The sequence below is a fragment of the Vanessa atalanta genome, chromosome 15, assembly GCF_905147765.1.
Source record: "Vanessa atalanta chromosome 15, ilVanAtal1.2, whole genome shotgun sequence".
NCBI lineage: Eukaryota > Metazoa > Arthropoda > Insecta > Lepidoptera > Nymphalidae > Vanessa > Vanessa atalanta.
Genome location: NC_061885.1, coordinates 12527456 through 12548670, shown reverse-complemented (window position 1 = coordinate 12548670; position 21215 = coordinate 12527456). Strand labels below are relative to the sequence as shown.

Here is a 21215-nt window from a genome sequence, read left to right as displayed (position 1 = left end):
AGTCACGCATAAAGTTTGTCTTTGTAATAATAAATAAACTTGATATTGATACCGATGAAGGCATAATTAACAAAAGTTCATAAAGAGGCGATGTCAATACTAGAGTGACAAGTGCATGTCGCTAGCGTGCAAGCTGTTTTGCGAGTACGGTGACCGGTCGTCTCGTGAGGCCGGAGACCGAGGATTCCGTACGGACCGGCCGGTCAGCCGAGGCGCAGGTGATTCGTCACCGGTCGCGGACGACCGACCGCCGCGGCCGACTCGGTGAGCGTCGAGCGATGCGACACGACGGCGCGGCGTGGCCGGCGCGGGGAGTGCGAGCCGCGGAGCTCCGTCGTCCGCCATTGGCCGCGTGCACGTGGCCTGATCTCGCACCATAGCAACGTGCCTCGCCCCGGGCCCCGCACGCCCCTCGTTAGATATTCGCGCAAGGAACCGTCTCCTGACTCACAGTCGTGCCGCAGTTCCGCGCTGCTTTGACGTTTCGTTTGATAATTTCTATTACGAATTCGTATTATAAAAGATCGACTGCCGGTCGATAAGTACGAATCCTTACAGCGCTACGCTATTACATTGTTTACTTTTAATACGAGTGTTAATGGTAGTTGTTTGAATTCCCTTACCATTAAGTTGTTTCTTTCTGCTGAAGAGCTGAGGTCTAAGACCGCATTCAGCATTCGCATTTTTGTAATTATTGAGTAAGTAGTTTCAATTTTTACTTAATATTTCATCATAAAATATTTTAAAAATACGATCAAATAGGTTGATATTATTTTTGGGTTCGGGATGATTGTTATGATCGCGAACTTTTATTGTAATTTCATATAAATTATATCAAAGCATGTTGCAGTGCATTTAATATATAAATCTTTTAAATTATTAATGTACTTCAGTCTTGCAGTAACTATTACTGTGGTAATCATTACGAATAGACTGAAAGGTGTATGAATATAGTATAAAATAGGAGTGTGCGGAATAGAATAGATCTTTAACTCAGACTTTAGGGATCTCAGAGCAAGCGAGTACGTCAAAAATCAGTATAGTGGCGGCAAGTCAATCCACCAGCAATAGCATATCGAGGGATGATTATTCAGGAGGCAGGCCTTTAGTTTGTCAAATATTTTTTCAAGTTGCTTCGATACTCAACCCCAAATAATTGTTTGTAAAAGCTAATGAGTGATTTAACCATCTCATTTGATAAGATAAATAATACTTAGGTATTATTTATCTTAATAAATGAGTCACTCACGAAGTAAATACTATACTAATTCAGTATTTTATTTTAATAACTTGTAGGATTACCGATTAGGAAAGGTATCCGTAAGATTGATTCACAATTTGTCACAGTAAATTAAAAATAAACTTTTGAATTATTCTATTTTGTTCCGATCTTTAGAATTTATTTACCTACAAACATAAACAGCTGATTGGGTACGGATTGCCGGCTTGGTTGTCACAACTCACGATACGCTACTCGCTACTCGAACTCGCTACAGGCGTCAAGTAGAGCTAGACAACTGCAAATAACAATGTAATTCAAACCAGTTGATTATTTATCCTTGAAGATATTTTTCCTTTTTATAAATTTAACTTACGTGCAGTTAAAGCGGCCGGAAAGAGTAACGATAGTTATGATAAAAAAATGTTTGAAAGATAATATTGCTCGTGGTAATGTTTGATGATTCGCGGCGCGTAGATCAGGTGGCGTGACGTCATCGACCAGCTGACACAGACTATCGCCTTTATCGACTTCCATTCCATTCACCGTCTCCACTCCACTGAATTGAATCTTCGTTTTTCATTGATAAGTAAAGAAGTGCTAAGCATACAAAAACTATTATCCATACAAAATTTATAGGAGGTCCTTACGTAAATCTGGTAAACAAATGAATGAGTCCTCCTTATGTTTTTGTAATATACAGTCCCTCAAGTTAGCACTATCACGATAATAGCGCAGCTGCATGGCGCGTCGCTAACTTACACTCTTACGAGTGAGTACAGTTTAAAGGAAGAAAAATAAACTTTTTTACGTTTAAACATTGCACGAGCAATGTTTAGTATTGATAATGCTATATGTAAATATATACCATCTAAAAACAATGTTTTACATAATACACAATATAGAAAAAAAATAACTGAACTAATTTAACTAAAACTTTTTATACAAGTAATGTTATACGTTCGTTTTGTATTTATTTCGGTTCTATTACGAGCATTGTCACATCATACTCTTAATATTTTTAATAAAAATATATAAATAAATATATTGTATTTATCATAAAGGTATGATAGGACTACAATTATTTTTTTAAATATTCTTTATTATTTTTGGATATCTCCAATTGTATAGGTAATTTTGCAACCATAACAATAACCGGAATTCCATGGAATAAGAATAGCAAAACTTGTAGAGTAACGTAACGTTATCTAACATCCTACTTACCTTATTTATTGCCTTTGATGCTGTCTGTTTACATGTGAACTGTCAGTACTGCCCTCGTCCGGGTGCAGATTTATTTAAAGTGTGGATCATTTTTTTCTAAACTGAATAGTTTGCGCGACAGCCACTTCCAAAGTGGTAAAATGTGTCCCCCCTGTAACTTCTTAAATAAAAGAACCATAAAACAAAAAAAAATATATGATGTACATTACTATGCAAACGAAAATTGGTTTGAACGAGATCTAGTAAGCAGTTTTTTTTAATACGTCATATATCGTTAATCACAATTTACCTTTCATTTAATTAACCGAAATATAAAAATAAGAATTAACTTGTAACGTGTACTTTCCCTTTGCATACGGTACAGAAAACGTTATTGGGCAATGGTATACGCATATTTAATAAGATACCGGGAAATATAATCAATTTACCATTTACTAAATTTAAAAAGTTTATTAACACTAAATCAATCTTATTATTCATTAAAAGTATACTTTTTAGAAAAAAAACGTCTGGATTTAGGCTCGGGTTAAATCACAGGACAGTAATTATTGTAAAAAACAGCATTGTAAATCTGTTTATTTGAAAAGAGCAACTATGCGAGTTTCTTCCCGTTTCTTCTCGCTGGAAACTGCTTTCCGAAACGGTAGTAGTACTTAAATATCGATGATTCAAAAACGGTTCATCGTGAAGTTTACTGGAATAAATTGATTACGATTTGATTTGAAATAAAAAAAAAAATCATAAACATAGACCTTGTTACTTGCAGCTACGGACCCCTTAATGGGCGAGTCAGACTCGCACTTGCCGCTTTTTTAAATATTAGATCAAATTTTTTGGGGACTGTTTGAAGTTACAATTTACTGTACCTACTTATAATTTACAGGCAATCAAAATATACTTCAAATAGGCTCTTATAATCACTTTTGAATCTCTACTTTAAAAGATTAATTTTCATGAAACCTAATAGTTACGCTTTTTCATTATCATAAGTGGTCCAATCAGCAGGGAACTCGATCGTTACGATCTAGCCCCATTGTAGATCTTGCCCCATAATTATTTTGATGTATTCTTTAGGAACATCAGCGAATACAAATTCCAATACCAACAATAGTTGCGACGGACCGATTTATTATAAGAATCTGACTAGAATGTTGATTATGTAGAGGACATACGATGTTAAATTTGTGGTATATTAACTATGCCATATATCTCAATCAACAGTTACAATCGGAAGTTATGTTTTATACTATAATAATTATCAATACCTAATTATTAATAAATCAGACAATACTTTTAAAAAAATGTAGTTTTCCATACTGATAAGGTGAACTATAGTGTCACGTTTTAAATTTATTGTTGGATAAGTGGTGAGAAGAAAATTGGAACCTAAAACAAGAAAAAATGCTTGGCATAGCATATAAGAAAATTGAAATGCTTCGTACCACTTATCCCTATGACGTTTTGTTAACGCATTTTATAGATGACGAACATTGCCTCAGTACTCCGTGAGCTTAACGTTATTAAAGCGGGCGCATGGACAGCGAGCCGAGTAATCACACGTTACCGTTATCCGTTATATATTTACGAAAAGGTCAATTGAACATTATTAGCGATATGTAATATACGCAGACACAACAATTTGAATAAGCCGTTTTCGCGCCTGCATCGAGTTTGATTATGGAGACCATTTTCCGCAGTAGGTTTATCTAACATAATATTATCTTGTAATCTATCGGTCGAACTAAGAGCTAGTTGCGACTGCTATGAATCAGTGATGGAGTGGATTTATAATGAATTGCAATCCGATATTTCAGACGGTTTCAAAATAATGTTTTGGGTTAAAATGTTGAGCGTTGTCTGTACAACGAAAACTACGGAGATCTGTATTTATAATGACAATGAAAGTAAAGCAAATCTTGATGAATCTCTATAGTAATATCATAATTTTTATAGTTTTTTGGATTGGAGTCATAAAATAAGACGTAGAATGTTACAAATAGGTACTCTAGAGTCCAACATCAGATACCGACGGTAAGGTGTGATGCGGTACGACTCTGACCCCGCGATCTTCGCTATCGCTGATAAGGGTGACCTTTCCAAGTGCAAACACGCGCGGGGAGACAGCGTCATTACGATTATGCAACTTGTTCCGGCTCTCGAGGTCCAATTCTATCGTTACTGTTTCACAGATGTGCTGCTTTATTCGCTGCGTTTCCGGGGAAACATGACCGCGAACTTGTTGGTACTGCTACCCAATACCAGTCTCACGAATTTCTTCTACGAGTGTTGGCGTCGCTGTATACAATAATATAAAATATTCTAACGTAAACAGTACCTCGAGACATTAAATATCTACAGGTTTCCTTGTGATTTTCCTTCGTAGGATTTTCCATAAAATACTGGTTAATAATATGAGGTAGAATGGTTATTTTCTGTTTTCAATCATTTGTCCTCTTATTCTATCTGCTCGAAGTATAAGCATAACCTAAATAGTTTTGTGGCTTTGTTACAGTCAATACTTACCTAATGTATGTAATTATTACATACGTACGTATAGCGCCCGTGTTTTTAACTAATATAATTAACGTACAATGCTTTCCAAAATATTTTTTTACGAGCAAATCATAAACAATTTGATTACTTCCCAGTGTTTTTTAAGCTGGGAACCGGTTCATGAAAAAATAACAAGGCATTGGTGTTATGACGTCATCATTATATTATAATTGCCTCGTCGTAGCGCAGTTCGCCGAGCCCGTCGACTCGATATTCAATACAATAATTATTGCCAGTACTTTGTTTTCTTCGAATGACACGCCCAAATTGTACCAAACGTTGACAACTAAAATTTAGAAAATCATTTAAGTTACCTAATATTGTATTATATTGAAATTAAAATAACTTAAAGAGAAAATATGGAAGACGTAAATCTATTTACATGTTAAAAACAATGATTGAACTCAGTGAAGACGTCATGTACACAGAACGTACTGCGCACATTCTAGAGCGTTAGTCACTACAAAGTAGAATCTATGTGATAAATATTATATTAACGTTAATATCTAGATAAAGAGTATCAACTACTTATATAAGCCATATCATAATTGCAACACTGAAATAATTATCATAATAATGCAGTGATGAACAGATACAGACATTTCCTGATCTCGTCTCTCGTAGAAACAGGCAAGCGGGGCCGACGACGAGCCTCTGAGGCCCGCGTCAATTGGCGCACAAAGAGCGCTATTGTAAGACCGCCGCTCCTTCAGTGCCTCGTCCCTGCCCCACTTTGCTCCTTCTTGTAACGGGAAGCAGTCGGCGACTACCCGGCGATGATATCGTACCCGCACATGTTAGTATGTTGGGTGCGATAGATAGACTTCAATGTTATGAAATGCGTCGGTAATTGAGGGGTCAAGAGTCTGATTGACGTCGGCGATATCGTACGAAGGTCGAATCGGACATCGCTTACCTTAAATTTTAGAATACGTAATCTCTTCTCACGCTTAACTAATAGAAGTTAGGCGGAGGACGAGTTCGACAAAGAAGAATCATCGACCTTCGTCGTCCTTGCGAGATGATAAGACAGTCAGGGTCTCATGGAAACGTAAGCCGGGTCGCGACCCCACTATCGCGCCCTTTTAACCGTACGCCGCGCCGCCGCAGCTTCATTTTACGCGTGCACTTCCTTGCGTGCGGCTCGACGTCCGCTCGCTGCCCCGCTCGCTGCCCCACCGTCCGTCGCTTTTCGTTTGAGTATTGAGTACCGATAGATACCACGGCTAAACATACGGCTTTCAAACCACGGTGAGAGGACGTCGACCTGCAGTCTTCGTATAGTTTTAAGTACCTAATTACGACCAGTTCTTATAACCAAGTGTTCGTTTGATTACAGATCATTAGCGCGGTGAATATCACATCAGAAGGTGAAGATGCCGGGTGCGGTGATGAACGGAAGTCGAGCAGGGGAGTCGGACGACATCGTATTGACTGGGTTATCGGGTCGCCTTCCCGAATCTAATAATATCGAGGAGTTTGCACAACAACTTTTTGATGGGGTCGACCTCGTCACCGCTGATGACCGACGTTGGACTCCCGGTATGTGTATTTTTTAAATGTATTTCCGAAAAAACAGAACTCAACGTTCCGATTGTTCACTTCGTGTCCATGTCGTCAGTAATAGCAGATGTTCGGGTCGTTGCGATGTGTATTGTAGTGTAATTCAGCCGACGGATTGTGAACGCGAGCCAATGTTCTCAGCATAATAAGGGCTTCTCTTATTCAATTTATTTTCGTCATTGTTCGTTAATTGGTAATATTCTATATTTATGGAACTAATGCTTACGTATTAAAATTTTATTATAATATTGTAAACGAAAACAATTGGAAAACTCTTTCCGAAAACTGTTTTAGCGAGTCTAGACAAGGCAGATCTTTTAAGCTAGGTAAAAGTTAGTGGTGACTCTTTCTAAAACTGACCTCTGGCATAAAATACTGCTCATAATTTTATGAGTTTCATTCCCTATTGGAGTAACCTATTTGAGGCCTAATTAAACCAAATCTCGAAATTCCTGTTTGCGATTTGTCAAAAGCCAAAATATTGTTTTCCACAATTCTATATTTAAAAACAAACGACAACAACGCACGGTATGTGCGTCATCCCTTTTCGTAAATACTACTGCTATTATTTCCAAAAATCCTTTTAATCACATTTTATAAATTTTAGTGCCTACTTAGTCGTTTGAACATTGGCGACTTCAAAATGAAAGACTTACTTCCAAACATTTTTCCATCATTGTACCTCTTCGAAGGAATAATAACAAAAAACAAGCCTATGTCCTTTTTTGGGGCTGAACTCTGTTCATAAATTATATAAAAATCTATTCTGTACAGGGTTCTTTTCCATTAATAATAGTAAGAATATTATTCGATTGGGACTGCTAGCTGATCTAGAATAGCAAATGTCGATTTCCTTAAAAAATATATCAATGCTTACGGTGGACTCACCATCTAATTATGCCACAAATAAACCCTTAACCGCGAACTCGAAATATACGTAAATAAATAGGAACGCGTCAATGTAAGTCCAGATCTATTTATCCATCGAACTATCCTTAAATTGTTTTCCTTAAACTGCGAGGAAAAAAAACAATAGTAAATATGAGGATACTTCGGATTGAGTCATCTATGAGAGATACGAAGAGCAAAACAAATGATCTCTTGCGCTGGGAATACTACAGGAAAAGTGTTATTTACGCCACGCTGCGCGCCATCTCGTGTTACGTAATCAATTCCATTCAAATTAAACAAGTCCGTCTTTTACAAGTTTTGTTATATGTACGTAATGTTGGTATTATAGAAAAGGTTGATCGTCCAAACAATAAGCTATTTTTTTAGAACACTTGAGGCTTTTTAAATAGGCAAAAACTTTCTCATCATTATTTTTTTAAATGTGTTCGTTTCTGTTGAATAACATACAAACATACATTCATAAAAAGGACAATATAGGCTGCACATCGGTCAGAACAGTAACGAAAGAAAATTTAATAGTGGTGTTAAGTCGTAGTATTTTCTGAAGTGTGTATATATGTGTATACACATTTTCGCGTTGGAGACGTAAGTAGCGTTATTTCTCATACGACTACTTCGATACTCGCGATCGGAACGCATTTGTTTATTTTTTCATATAGAGGTATTGATCCTCCTCGCCTGCATTGCACTTGACATAATCGTCTGCACTTAGCGGCGTCACCCACGCGGCGCAACAGCTTACATGGGCACGACAAATAATAATAATAATTAGAACATTCCGATATTAATTAAATACTGAAATAAAAAACACAACTTCGTATGCAAAAAATGTTAATTTGTGTTAACAATGGATGATTAAACCGTTTTTATACTTTTAAAATTATTTATAGTAGCCGTGTAGTTATCGCATAGCAAGTAGAAACTTTAAAAACATGCCAATTGACCTTAGAATTTCAATTATTTAAAAAAATTATAAACAGCGCGGACACAATTATACTAGGCAATAGTGTAAATAATATTTTTTTCGTTTTAAAAAAATATATTCCGTCGGATAAAATCTATTCACACGTAGTAGAACAATTATTTGTTTTGCATAACAAAAATATATTTGGTCATAAAAATCGTAGTGTGTTCTTAAAAAACAACTACTTAGTTACTAATGAACAAACATACTGTATTATTATTTTTCTATTAGTCGTTTTAGTAAAGGCTGGATAAAGAGCTAAAAAGCGGACCGTAGTCAAGTCAGTCTAGCTTATCGCGAACGTGGGCACAACAGACACGACACAGGTACATTGCAGATTATTTGTACTGGCTATCGGCGTTGTTCAGTGTACACATAATTTTCTTTATTTATAGCGTGAAGTCGTTTGATTTTCTCTTTATGGGCTAATCTACTGCTAAGTAGATATATGTAACGGGAGCATCCTGTGATAGTTTTTGGTGCTCTATCGGGTATTCAACTGTATCTTAAATTTTTTTTAATTGTGCTTCAAATGCGCTAATTGTCTTCCGTGTGAATCTTTTAGGACCTTTATGTTAATTATTTTGTTATTCATATGTCCCTTAAGTTGTTTTTGAGCGTTTAAAACAAAAAAAATAACAGCGAACAATTAAAATTTACGAGTAACGTCAATTGTAAGTTCCTTCCGCCTTCGTATTTACTTCGAAGTATTCATTGTATTCTATAGAGATTATGTGGAGTTTTATGAGATCAAATTTAGACCAAAAATTATAGCGAGACTGCGAATTATACTTTTTTGTTGATTTTCTTACGATTTACAATTATGGTCTTTTGCATATTCCACGTATCGTTCACCATTATTACGATATCGACGGAAAAAGCCAAAATTTTGGAGAGTTAAATTTCGGAACATATAGAGGTACAAATTTCGCTCGAAGTTTTCAAAGATCATCAGGTATGGTTGGTGACAGACTAATTACGACGGATTTGAAACAATTTACACTACAATCGAACCCGCTCTACCAGAACTTTTAAAAGAAGAGTGTAAGTGCAGCTTACTTCAATCGCCTAATTAAGAAATATTAGCTTCTTCTTTGGTCATGATACTGTACGTATCGACACGTAACAATTACCTATACCATAAGATCTCTTTGACGGGCACACAACACTCACTCAGTCGCTCACATGCTGTGTTGTAAAGTATGTAGGTAATTAAAAACAGTATTTCATTAATTTATATTGAAATATAATTTCTTTGAATTTTAATTGCGTCACTTCATTTAAAAAAAGTTTTTATAAAAAGGTGTTGCATATAATGCTATTTAAAGTACGGATTTAACCGGTGAATTGACTTAAAATATTTTACTTCATTAATAAAATTTGTTGTCACTGACAATATATATAGAGAAAAGAGCATTTTACCTACTTGAATTTTTTTTTATACTATGATGATATATATTTTTTTTATTTTATTTTCATTTTTACTTTATTAGGGAAACAAACAGTACAAGTCATTCTTAAAGCTATAGCATAAAAATTAGCACATATACCAGTAAAGTTTCCACTTATAACTAAAAACATAATAAGAGCAGAACAAAATTAATTATTATATTTAATATAATAATAATAAGAAAAAACAAACCTATGAAAAAAGGGCACATTTGAAAAAAACAAATAAAAGAAGGCTTTATGATTTTAACACAAATTTCCTGAAGTTAGCAACTGATTCTGTAAATATATCAATACTGGAAAATTTAGTGTTATATTCATTACAGACTCTATATATAAAAGAGTTTCGTGCATAATTTGACTTTAATAAGGGCAAACTTTAATAAGGGCAAACTAAACAAAGCCATATTTCGTGTTCGTATATTAGGACACCTGAATCTTAAGCAATTTAGAAGGTAGGGTGAATCTATGTAATGTTATGTGCAAAAATTAAGTTTAAATAATTTTATGTATATTTAATCCCATTAGTGAATTATTTTTATAACCGTTACGATATACAACCTGTTGGTTGTATATCGTAACAATGTACATATATAAAAATAAATATTAAATAGAAATAAACATTAAGAATTAGCGTTATTAATGTAGTTCTTTTTAATAAATTAAACTTTTAATTATTCGGCAGGCTTACACGGTTTGCCGGAGCGCAATGGTAAACTCAAGGACCTCGCTCACTTCGATGCCACATTTTTTGGAGTGCACGCAAAACAAGCACATTTGATGGATCCGCAGCTGCGGCTGCTGCTTGAGTTGACGCATGAAGTTATCGTCGATGCGGGCCTCAACCCCTCCGAGCTGCGCGGCTCACGCACCGGCGTGTACGTCGGCGTGTCCAACTCGGAGACCGAGGAGCTCTGGACGGCCGACCCGGATAAGATCAACGGCTACGCGCTCACCGGCTGCTGTCGCGCTATGTTTCCCAATCGCATATCGTACACTTTCGATCTGAAAGGCCCCTCGTACGCCATCGACACCGCCTGCTCGAGCTCGATGTTCGCGTTGGCGCAGGCCGTGAACGCGATGCGCACCGGCCAGTGCGACGCGGCGGTGGTCGCCGGCACCAACCTGTGTCTCAAGCCGGCCAACTCGCTCAACTTCCACCGCCTGAGCATGCTGTCGCCGGAGGGTCGCTGCGCGGCCTTCGACGCCAGCGGGCGCGGCTACGTGCGCTCGGAGGCGGCCGTGGCCGTGCTGCTGCAGCGCCGCGGCGCCGCCCGCCGCGTGTACGCCACCGTGCGCGGCGCGCGCATGAACACCGACGGCAGCAAGGTGCAGGGCATCACCTTCCCCTCGGGCGACATGCAGCGCCAGCTCGCCACGGAGACCTTCGCGGAGGCGGGCCTGCGGCCTCAGGACGTGGTCTATGTCGAAGCCCACGGAACTGGCACCAAGGTATGGCTGCGTTTGTAGTAATCGTGTCCCAAACAGGTGTACATTCGGCTTCCAAGTTGGGTCCAAAAACCTAGCGCTGATTGTGACAATCGATGCTAGTAATTAATATATATACTTAAATATAAAAAAAAACGATATAATATTTATACATTAAATAAATTTAAGATAATAATGGTACTATTTAAAACTTAGTTTAACAAAACTACAGGTTAACAACTAAAGGCAATATTTTTTCTTTAGCTAATAATAATCGGTCGGGGCGAGTTGGGGGGAAGGAAGTTGTAATTAAATTATTTTATACTTGTTCATTAGTTTGATGCTATGAATGTATTGTTCGTTATGTTTAGTAGTTTTCATAAATCAATGTGAATTCTGATACAGACTACTTGGGCTATAAGGGGGATTGTTTCAATATATTTTACTAGATAGATATACTACATTTAACTATTGAATGATCGTTGCTTTCAGGTGGGCGACCCGCAAGAAGTCAATGCGATAGCAGAGTTATTCTGTAAGGACCGGAAAGGCCCCTTACTGCTGGGCTCGGTTAAATCTAACATGGGCCACTCTGAACCCGCCTCCGGTCTATGTTCCATTGCCAAAGTGATCGTTGCCATGGAGCGCAGCAGCATTCCGGCCAACCTACACTATAAGGAGCCCAACGCTGACATACCGGCGCTCAGCGACGGCCGCATTAAGGTAAAAATATTGCTCGATTAGTCGTAGTCGAGTTCTGGAGAAGTCGATTTATAAAATAATACAAAATCTTCATGACTCATATCGTCCATATTCTATAATCATACAAGGAGAGGGCGAAGGCAAATAAACGCATATATTCCGACAGGTCGTGGACCGCAACACGCCTTTCGAGGGCGGCCTCGTGGCGGTGAACTCGTTCGGCTTCGGCGGCGCCAACGCGCACATCATCCTGGAGTCCGAGCGCGCCGGCCGGCCCGCGCCCGCCAGCTACGCCGCGCCGCGCCTCGTGCTGGCCTCGGGCCGCACCGAGGAGGCCGTGCGCGACCTGCTGGCGCTGGCCGCCGAGCACCCGCGCGACGCCGAGCTGCACGCGCTGCTGGACGCCGTGCACGCGCACAACGTGCCCGGACACGCGCATCGCGGCTTCCGCCTGCTCGCCGACGCTCCCGTGGAGGAGATCTCGGTGAGCGTCGCCACCTCTGCCGCCGCGACTCGACGACTCGAGGTCCGTCGGCGACTCGTCACTGACGTCGCATTTGTGTCGCGCAGGAGATCGAGAGCGGCGAGCCTCGCCCGATCTGGTTCGTGTTTTCGGGCATGGGGTCGCAGTGGGCCGGCATGGCGCGCACGCTGCTGCGCCTGCCCGTGTTCGCGAGCAGCGTGCAGCGCTCGGCCGCCGCGCTCAAGCCGCACGGCATCGACTTGCTGCACGTGCTGTCCGAAGCGCCGGACGCCGCCTTCGACAACGTCGTCACGTCCTTCGTGTCCATCGCTGCCGTGCAGGTCGCTCTCGTCGACGTTCTGCGCGCTGTCGGAATCCGACCGGACGGCATCGTCGGTCATTCGGTCGGCGAAATAGGTAGGCGACCTCGATTGATAGATTGATCTTTTCAAATGGATCGCATACGAAATCTTATACTAAAAGAGTGATTTGCGCTAGGTTGCGCGTATGCCGACGAGACCCTGACGGCGGAACAGGCCGTGCTCGCGGCATTCTGGCGAGGTCGCAGCATCGTGGACGCGAAACTGCCTCCCGGCGCCATGGCGGCGGTCGGGCTCTCCTGGGAGCAGTGCGTAGCGCGCTGCCCCCCCGACATCGTACCAGCGTGCCACAACGCGGCGGACAGTGTCACGGTACGTCTCGCTAGCCGGATCGCAACCCAGAGTCCAACGTGAACTTATCGTTCGGCACTGATTTAAAACACCGGTGGTCGGACAGATATCGGGGCCAGTGGAGTCGATCGAGAAGTTCGTGGCGACGCTGGCGGCCGAGGGCGTGTTCGCGCGGCGCGTCAACAGCTCGGGCGTGGCGTTCCACAGCAAGTACATCGCGGCCGCGGCGCCGCAGCTGCGCCGCAGCCTCGAGCGCGTCATCCCCAACCCCAAGCCGCGCACCTCGCGCTGGCTGTCCTCGTCGCTGCCCAAGGACCAATGGAATTCAGAAATAGGTTAGAATGATTATGCATACGTGAGGTGCAATCGAAATAAATATCACCCAACAGTACGATCCGACGTAGAAAAGATTTCGTATATAAAAACCTATCGAATGAGAATCTGTTCCTCGTCCTCATCATAGTAGACTATATAGACGTCGCTGTCGGTAGTTTTTTTGCAAACGAGAGTCCTCAGTTCGGTCGGGGCGGTCGTATTCCAGCCAAGCTGAGCGACGCCGCGTACCACGTGAACAACCTGCTGTCGCCGGTGCGCTTCGCCGAGGCCGTGCGCGAGGTGCCCGAGCGCGCCGTGCTGGTGGAGGTGGCGCCGCACGCGCTGCTGCAGGCCGTGCTCAAGCGCGCCCGGCCCGCGCCCGCCGCCGCGCACGTGCCGCTCGTGCGCCGCGACGCGCCCGACGCCCTCGTGCACCTGCTGTCCGCGCTGGGCCGCCTGTACGCCGCGGGCGGCCAGCCGCAGCCCGGCGCGCTGTACCCGCCCGTGGCGTGGCCCGTGTCGCGCGGCACGCCGGCGCTGGCGTCGCGCGTGCGCTGGGACCACTCCGTGGAGTGGAGCGTGGCGCACTACGGCGCCGCGCGCTCCGGCGAGAACGTCATCGAGTACGACCTCTCCAAAAACGACGAATCCTTCATCGCTGGCCACAACATCGACGGCAGGATTCTCTTCCCTGCCACGGGATACCTGGTAATCTCCACAGATCTCGCTGCTATCGGTATCGAGTTATACTGAAAATAAGAGACAATATGTAATTGATTTTATTGACGTGGTGCCGTCCGTTTCCTTCCATTACAGACTCTGGTTTGGAGAACTATGGCGAAGCTACATAACAAAAAAGTCGAAGAAACCCCGGTGATACTTGAAAACGTTCAGTTCAAACGCGCCACGATCATGTCCCGAGACGCGCCTGTCCGCTTTCTCATAAACGTGCTGGAGGGCACGGGCGAGTTCGAGGTGTGCGAGGGCGGCGGCGTGGCCGTGACGGGCTTGGTGCGCGTGGCGGACGACCCCGCGGCCGAGCGCCTGCCCGCCGCCGCCGAGCCCGCGCGCGCCGAGCCCGACCTGCTGCCGCTCGTCACCGACGACATCTACAAGGAGCTGCGTCTCCGCGGCTACAACTATGGCGGCATATTCCGAGGCATCCGCACCTCCGACCCGCGCGGCACCGCCGGCACGCTCGCCTGGGACGACAACTGGATCTCCTTCATGGACACCATGCTCCAGTTCGGTATCATCGGCGTCGACACGCGGGAACTGTACCTTCCCACGCGACTCCAACGCGCCGTAATCGACCCGGCCGCGCAGGCGGCCGCCGTCGCCGCCGCCGCCGACGGTAGCATACCGGTGCGCATGCGTCGCGACATCGACACCATCTCCGCCGGGGGAGTCGAGTTCCGCGGCGTGAAGACCAGCCTCGCGCCGCGACGCGCCAACGCGCAGGCCGCGCCGAAGATAGAGAAATACGTGTTCCTGCCGTACGACAACGCCACGGTGGGCACGGAGGACACGTCGCGGTCGAAGCGCGACGCGCTCACCGTGAGCCTGCAGCTCGTGCTGGAGAACGTGGGCGCGCTGCGCCTCAAGGTGGCCGAGGCGGCGCTGGAGCGCGCGCCCGAGGCGCTGCTGGCGCCGCTCGCGCTGGCCGTGCTGGAGGGCGAGCCGCAGGTGCGCGTGGAGACTTCGCTGGCCGCCGGCGCCCAGACGGCGCCCTACGCGGCCCCCATGCAGCCCCATGGCATCAAGGTAGCTCGTTTGTTCTATTATTTTATTACATTAGCGACTATGAATTATTAAATTCGTGCTCTGATAGTGGAGTCATATTTGTAAAATGTTGACACTTTTGTGTATCGGTTTCAGGTGACCACTAAGGACGCTCGCAACGGGCCGCCAGATTCCGACTGCCATCTGGTTATAGCGGCCGACGTTCTGACTCGGCACGGCGCGGCGGTGCTGTCGAACCTCGCCGCCGCACTCGGTGAGGCCGGCTTGGTACTACTAGAGGAGCCGCACGGCGCGCTCGACGAGAGAGGATCCGCCAAAACGATCGAAGAGGCCGGACTCGGCGTGGTATCGCGTCAAGTCGCCGCCAACTGCGAGTACGTGTTGCTGCGGCGCCTCCCCGTGTTGCCCAAGGAGCGCGTCGTGGTGGAGATCGGTGAGGACGGCAAATACGCCTGGGTGGAGACCTTACGAGAGGCCATGCAACGCGCGGAGAGCGAGCCGCTGCGCGTGTACGCGGTGTCCCGCTCCGCCAGCGCCGGCGTGCTGGGTCTGGCCACGTGTCTGCGCGGAGAGGCCGGCGGACGCTCGTTGCGCGTCTTCTTCCTTCCAAACGCGAAAGAACCTTTTGCACCCGATGCGCCTTCCTACGCGTCGCAGGTGCGCAAGGACATCGCAGTCAACGTGTTGCGCGCCGGTGTCTGGGGATCCTACAGACATCTGCCGCTAGCGGACACGACCGACGCTCAACTACAGGTATGATCGGCGATCGATCGATCGATAAAATTCGAGCGTGCTATGAGACTATGTATTGATGTGACCGTTCCGCAGGTGGAGCACGCCTACGTCAACACGCTGACCCGCGGAGACCTGTCGTCGCTGCGCTGGATAGAGAGCGACCTACGCTTCGCGCACGCGCGGCCCACGCCGGCGCGCTCGGAGCTGTGCCGCGTTTACTACGCGCCGCTCAACTTCAGGGACATTATGTTGGCCACCGGCAAGCTGCCGCCGGACGCCTTGCCGGGCGACCTCGCCGGACAGGTGAGCCTACACCTTTCACGCACTCGGAAATCATCGTTCATCAGTACGTCAGAACTGGATGGTTCTTACAAAACTACTGGCCAGTTTAAATTGTCATTTTGTTTTATTCATCGATTGCAATTTTTAGGAGTGTATTCTGGGTCTCGAGTTCAGCGGTCGGTCGACGGATGGAAAGCGAGTGATGGGTATGGTCGCGGCGAAAGGTCTCGCAACTACGGTCATGGCCGATCGAGGCTTTCTCTGGGAAGTTCCGGCAGCTTGGTGAGCACACAGACTTGAGAAGTTCCTGCGTTAATAATGATATATCGAAATCTAAAATAAAAACAAATATACAAAAACCACATAGTAATATTGAATAATAACTCCTATAAACGTTCCTCCACAATTAAATAATCAATAATATTATTGATATGTTATCGTGTGTGCAGGTCGCTGGAGGAGGCGGCCACGGTGCCGGTGGCGTACGCCACGGCGTACTACGCGCTGGCAGTGCGCGGGCGCATGCGGCGCGGAGAGGCCGTGCTCGTGCACGCCGGCACGGGCGGCGTGGGGCAGGCCGCCATCGCCATCGCGCTGCACGCCGGCTGCACCGTGTTCACCACGGTGGGCACGCCCGACAAGCGCGCCTTCCTGCGCTCGCGCTTCCCCGCGCTGCCCGACGAGAACATCGGCAACTCGCGTGACACGTCCTTCGAGCAGCTCGTGCAGCGCCGCACTCGCGGCCGAGGCGTCGACCTCGTGCTCAACTCGCTCGCCGGAGACAAGCTGCTGGCCTCGGTGCGCTGTCTGGCCAACGGCGGCCGCTTCCTCGAGATCGGCAAACTCGACCTGTCCAATAACACGGCGCTGGTGAGCGATCGCATATCCCTCTCGACGAGACGAGAATTGGGGTGAGATATCATTTTAATGCGACCTATTATCGGCGACAGGGCATGGCGATCTTCCTCAAGAATACGACCTTCCACGGCATCCTACTGGACGCACTGTTCGACGCAGTCTCGGAGAACGAAGAGAAACAGGCGGTCATGCGTTGCGTAACAGAGGGTATCGCGAACGGAGCCGTCCGTCCTTTACCTTCCACTGTTTACACCGACCAGCAGCTCGAGCAGGCCTTCAGGTGATTGCCGCTGCGATCCAATCGAAACGACGTTCAAAGACGAGACGTATACGAGTTACCTCTTGCCGCAGATACATGGCGACGGGCAAACACATCGGCAAAGTGCTGCTGCGCGTGCGCGAGGAGGAAGCGGGCGGGGCGCGCCCGGCGAACAAGCTGGTGTCCGCCATCCCGCGCACCTACCTGCACCCCGCGCGCAGCTACGTGCTCGTCGGTGGGTATCCTACACATTCGTCTCAAGTCGTCTTTGCGTCGCAGCCGACCACAGATCTCTCATGTTATTTATTTTCTTGGTTCAGGCGGTCTGGGCGGCTTCGGTCTGGAACTCGGGCAGTGGTTGGTGATGCGCGGTGCCACCGCACTCGTCTTCAACTCGCGCAGCGGAGTACGCACCGGATACCAGTCGTGGTGCATCCGCAGGTACGCCTTCCGAAAACCCATCCGAGACTACGAGGAGGAGGAGGTGAGATCTCAGATACTCAGTGGCCGTGATTCGCCGCAGATGGCGCGAGAAGGGCGTGAAGGTGGCGGTGTCCACGGCGGACGCCACGACGGCGAGCGGCGCGCGCGCGCTGCTGCGCGAGGCGGCGGCGCTGGCGCCCGTGGGCGGCGTGTTCAACCTGGCCGCCGTGCTGCGCGACGCCTTCCTCGAGAACCTCACGCCGGACGACTTCCGAGCCGTCGCTAGGCCCAAGATCGACGGTGACTGCTACGTTCCCGTCTAATTCGTAGACAATAATGGATTAAACAAAAAAATATGAGATTTCCTGTTCTTGCCTATGTCGTTTTACAATTTTTACCTTTTGCGTATCATAGGAACGAAGGCCTTGGACGCGGCGACGCGTGAGTTGACTCCGGACCTCGACTACTTCGTCGTATTCTCATCGGTGTCTTGCGGGCGCGGTAACCCTGGGCAGAGCAATTACGGCCTCGCCAACTCCGCTATGGAACGAATCGTGGAGCAGCGGCAAGCCGACGGGCTGCCCGGCCTGGCCGTGCAGTGGGGTGCCATAGGCGAGGTGGGCCTGATCGTCGAGACCATGGGCGGCGACGAGGCGGTGGTGGGCGGAACCGTTCCGCAGCGCATCTCGTCCTGCATGGAGGCGCTGGGGGCGCTGCTGGCGCGTCCGCACGCGGTGGCCGCCTCCATGGTACTGGCCGACAAGCGAAGAGCCGCCGCCGCGCCGCAGCAGGACCTCTTGCACGCTGTTGCCAACATCCTCGGTACGTGAATCGTGCTAGACATACATGCTCGTCCGAAATACTGAGGCGTCACTCATTCCTTTCACTCGATCTACAGGCATCAAAGATCCCAGCAAAGTGTCGGACTCTGCTAACCTCGCGGAACTCGGTATGGACTCGTTGATGGGTGCTGAAATAAAGCAGACGCTGGAGCGCGGATACGATGTCGTGTTGGGCGTGCAGGAGATCAGAGGGCTTACGTTCGCGAAGCTGCGCGCTCTCGGAGGCGAGGGCGAGGGCGCAGTGGCCGCACCGGCTGCAGCGGAACCGGCTGCCACAGAGCTCGTGCAGTTCGCAGCGCACGGAGAGCTCGTTCCCAAGCAGGTCATCGTCAAACTACCGAGCGCCTCGACCTCCGACGACGCGCCACCCGTATTCATGGTGAGTATGCTCGGCTCAACGAGACATTGTAAACTATACTTTGATGCATCGAATGCATATTGAGTTATTTTGCGATCGCAATTTCGCAGGTGCACCCGATCGAGGGGGTGGTGGACTCGCTGCGTGGGCTGGCGGCCGGCGTGCGCGGCCCGGTGTACGGTCTGCAGTGCACGGGGGCAGCCCCGCTCAGTGACATGGCGGCGTTGGCGCGCTTCTACGTCACGCACATGCGCGCGCTGCAGCCGCAGCCGCCGTACACGCTGCTCGGGTACTCCTTCGGCGCCGGGGTCGCCTTCGAGATGGCCTTGCAGCTCGAACAGGTGGATGTCGATTGTTGTTTCAAGTCCAAATACAGCTTAAACAAAAGGAGTGGTATAGGTTTACTAAAATTGTTACACCAGTAACGATTTAGAATAATATACTGACTACACTTGGTTGTAGGGCTTTGTACCAAGGTGGATACCATCCATTCAAATATTCTACCTACAACCAAACAGCAGAATATGAGTTTTGTTGCCATCCGGCTTGAAGAATGTATGAGGCAGTCTGTACAGGCACTGGGCATAACATCTTTGTTCCCAAGTACGGTGGAGCATTAGTGAATGTTATCGTTATAATATTGTGTATTCCTTACAACCAATGTGTAAAGGCGGAGCTGATGATTTTCCATCACGTGGCCGCCCAACTATTTTATTAAAAATATTTGATAATTCCTAGTATCAGGAGTTTCTACGATATAGCGAAAAAGATAATATAATAGTGATGAAACGAATCGATAAAAATCACAGGCGGGTTGCGAGACGCGCTTGGTTCTGGTGGACGGCTCCCCGGCCTACGTCGCCACGCACACGACGCGAGGAAAAAAGAAGCGAGTGACGCGAACTGCACAGACCGACGAGGCCGACGCGCTCGCTTATTTCGTTCAACTTTTCAAGGACGTCGACGCTGTCAAGGTCGGTGTTAGTTGTTCGGTCGGCTAACTATAGTCCTCCGCAGTATTAAATGAGTAACAGAATTCGAGATATAACGTATCTGTCGGTCGGCAGGTGTCGTCGGAACTGGAACGGCTCGGCAGCTGGGAGGAGCGCGTGAAACGCACAACCGCGCTCGTGTCGGGCGCCACCACACACGACGTGGACGCCCTGGCAGCCGCCGCCGCCGCTTTCTACCGCAAGCTGGTGGTGGGAGACGCCTACCGGCCGGCCGGCAAGCTAGGCGCGCCCGTCACGCTCTTCACGGCTAGCGACAACTATGTGGCGCTGGACGAGGACTACGGGCTGAGTGCCGTGTGCTCGGGCCCGCTGGCCACGCACCGGCTGCCCGGCAACCACCGCTCCATCCTGGCCGGCGCCGCAGCCGCCGCCATCGCTGACCACCTGTCCGGGATGCTCACCAAGCACTAGTCGCCGCACGAACGTGGCTGTGTGAACGTGACGACCGTCTCTCGATGGAGTGATTGTAATCGTAGAATACGTAACATGCGTCTTGACGGAAACCGATTTTGGAATAGTTTTGTCTACGTAAATGTAAATATGATCTGTCGACTCGGTCGTGGTTTGTTTTTATATACGCACTGTATGGAGTACATAAGTTTATGTATCGAAACATATATCTGCACGACCTCTCGAAAACTTAAACATAGTAAGTAGATATAAGAAATTATATTTCGTGGAAGTGTCAAGCTTCTGTAAGTAAAAGAACATATTATTAAAATCTCAATCGAAAAAACGATGGTCGTGAGAATGACGTCCTTCCGTTGGGTATGACAATGGATGTTTTATATATTTAATTTATGTTTAAGTGCAATGGCCTCTCTATTTAACTATGCGGGGTAATTAGTAGAATTTGTAATTATAGATTAAATTACTACACAGTAGAGCTTGGCTCGCCGCTTGTGATACGATACATTCCGACGCGGCGCGCTCGCTCCGGCGACGCGACGTCGCGCCACAGTCGCGCCACAGTCGCGCCACAGTCGCGGCGCCGGAGCGACCGTGCTTGGCGCACTTAGTATATAATAAGTAGGTGTAAGTAGTTAGTTCCTGTGTGTGGTTGTTGTGGTAATTTATTTATTGCAGAACTAGCGCAAGTGCTCTGTGATTAAAATGCATTATTTTTGAAAATCTTGTTTTATTCAATCTCTTTATTGATGCTATTCTACTTACATATAAATCTCGAAGATTAAAAAAATAACACGATGTTCAGTCGTTGTATACAAATACTGAATTATA

The 21215-nt window shown here is 46.7% G+C and overlaps 1 protein-coding gene across 2 annotated transcripts; it reads left to right on the top strand.

The window, feature by feature from the left end:
• Positions 1–432: 432 nt before the first annotated feature.
• LOC125069315 (fatty acid synthase) lies at positions 433–21107 on the top strand. Of its 2 annotated transcripts, none has more exons than XM_047678765.1 (23): positions 433–698; positions 6336–6538; positions 10570–11336; positions 11805–12035; positions 12181–12498; positions 12585–12894; positions 12976–13169; positions 13255–13483; positions 13690–14171; positions 14280–15227; positions 15342–15959; positions 16035–16244; positions 16372–16505; positions 16673–17093; positions 17174–17361; positions 17433–17575; positions 17661–17781; positions 17864–18063; positions 18178–18585; positions 18662–18984; positions 19074–19304; positions 19773–19937; positions 20031–21107. In XM_047678765.1, exons 2-23 carry the CDS (start codon positions 6373–6375, stop codon positions 20385–20387), a joined length of 7164 nt encoding a protein of 2387 aa, XP_047534721.1. In that variant the 5' UTR covers positions 433–698; positions 6336–6372; the 3' UTR covers positions 20388–21107. The 2 variants fall into 2 exon arrangements, with proteins under 2 accessions (XP_047534721.1, XP_047534720.1); XM_047678764.1 differs by lacking the exon at positions 433–698 and adding an exon at positions 6089–6247.
• The last annotated feature ends 108 nt before the right edge of the window (positions 21108–21215 follow it).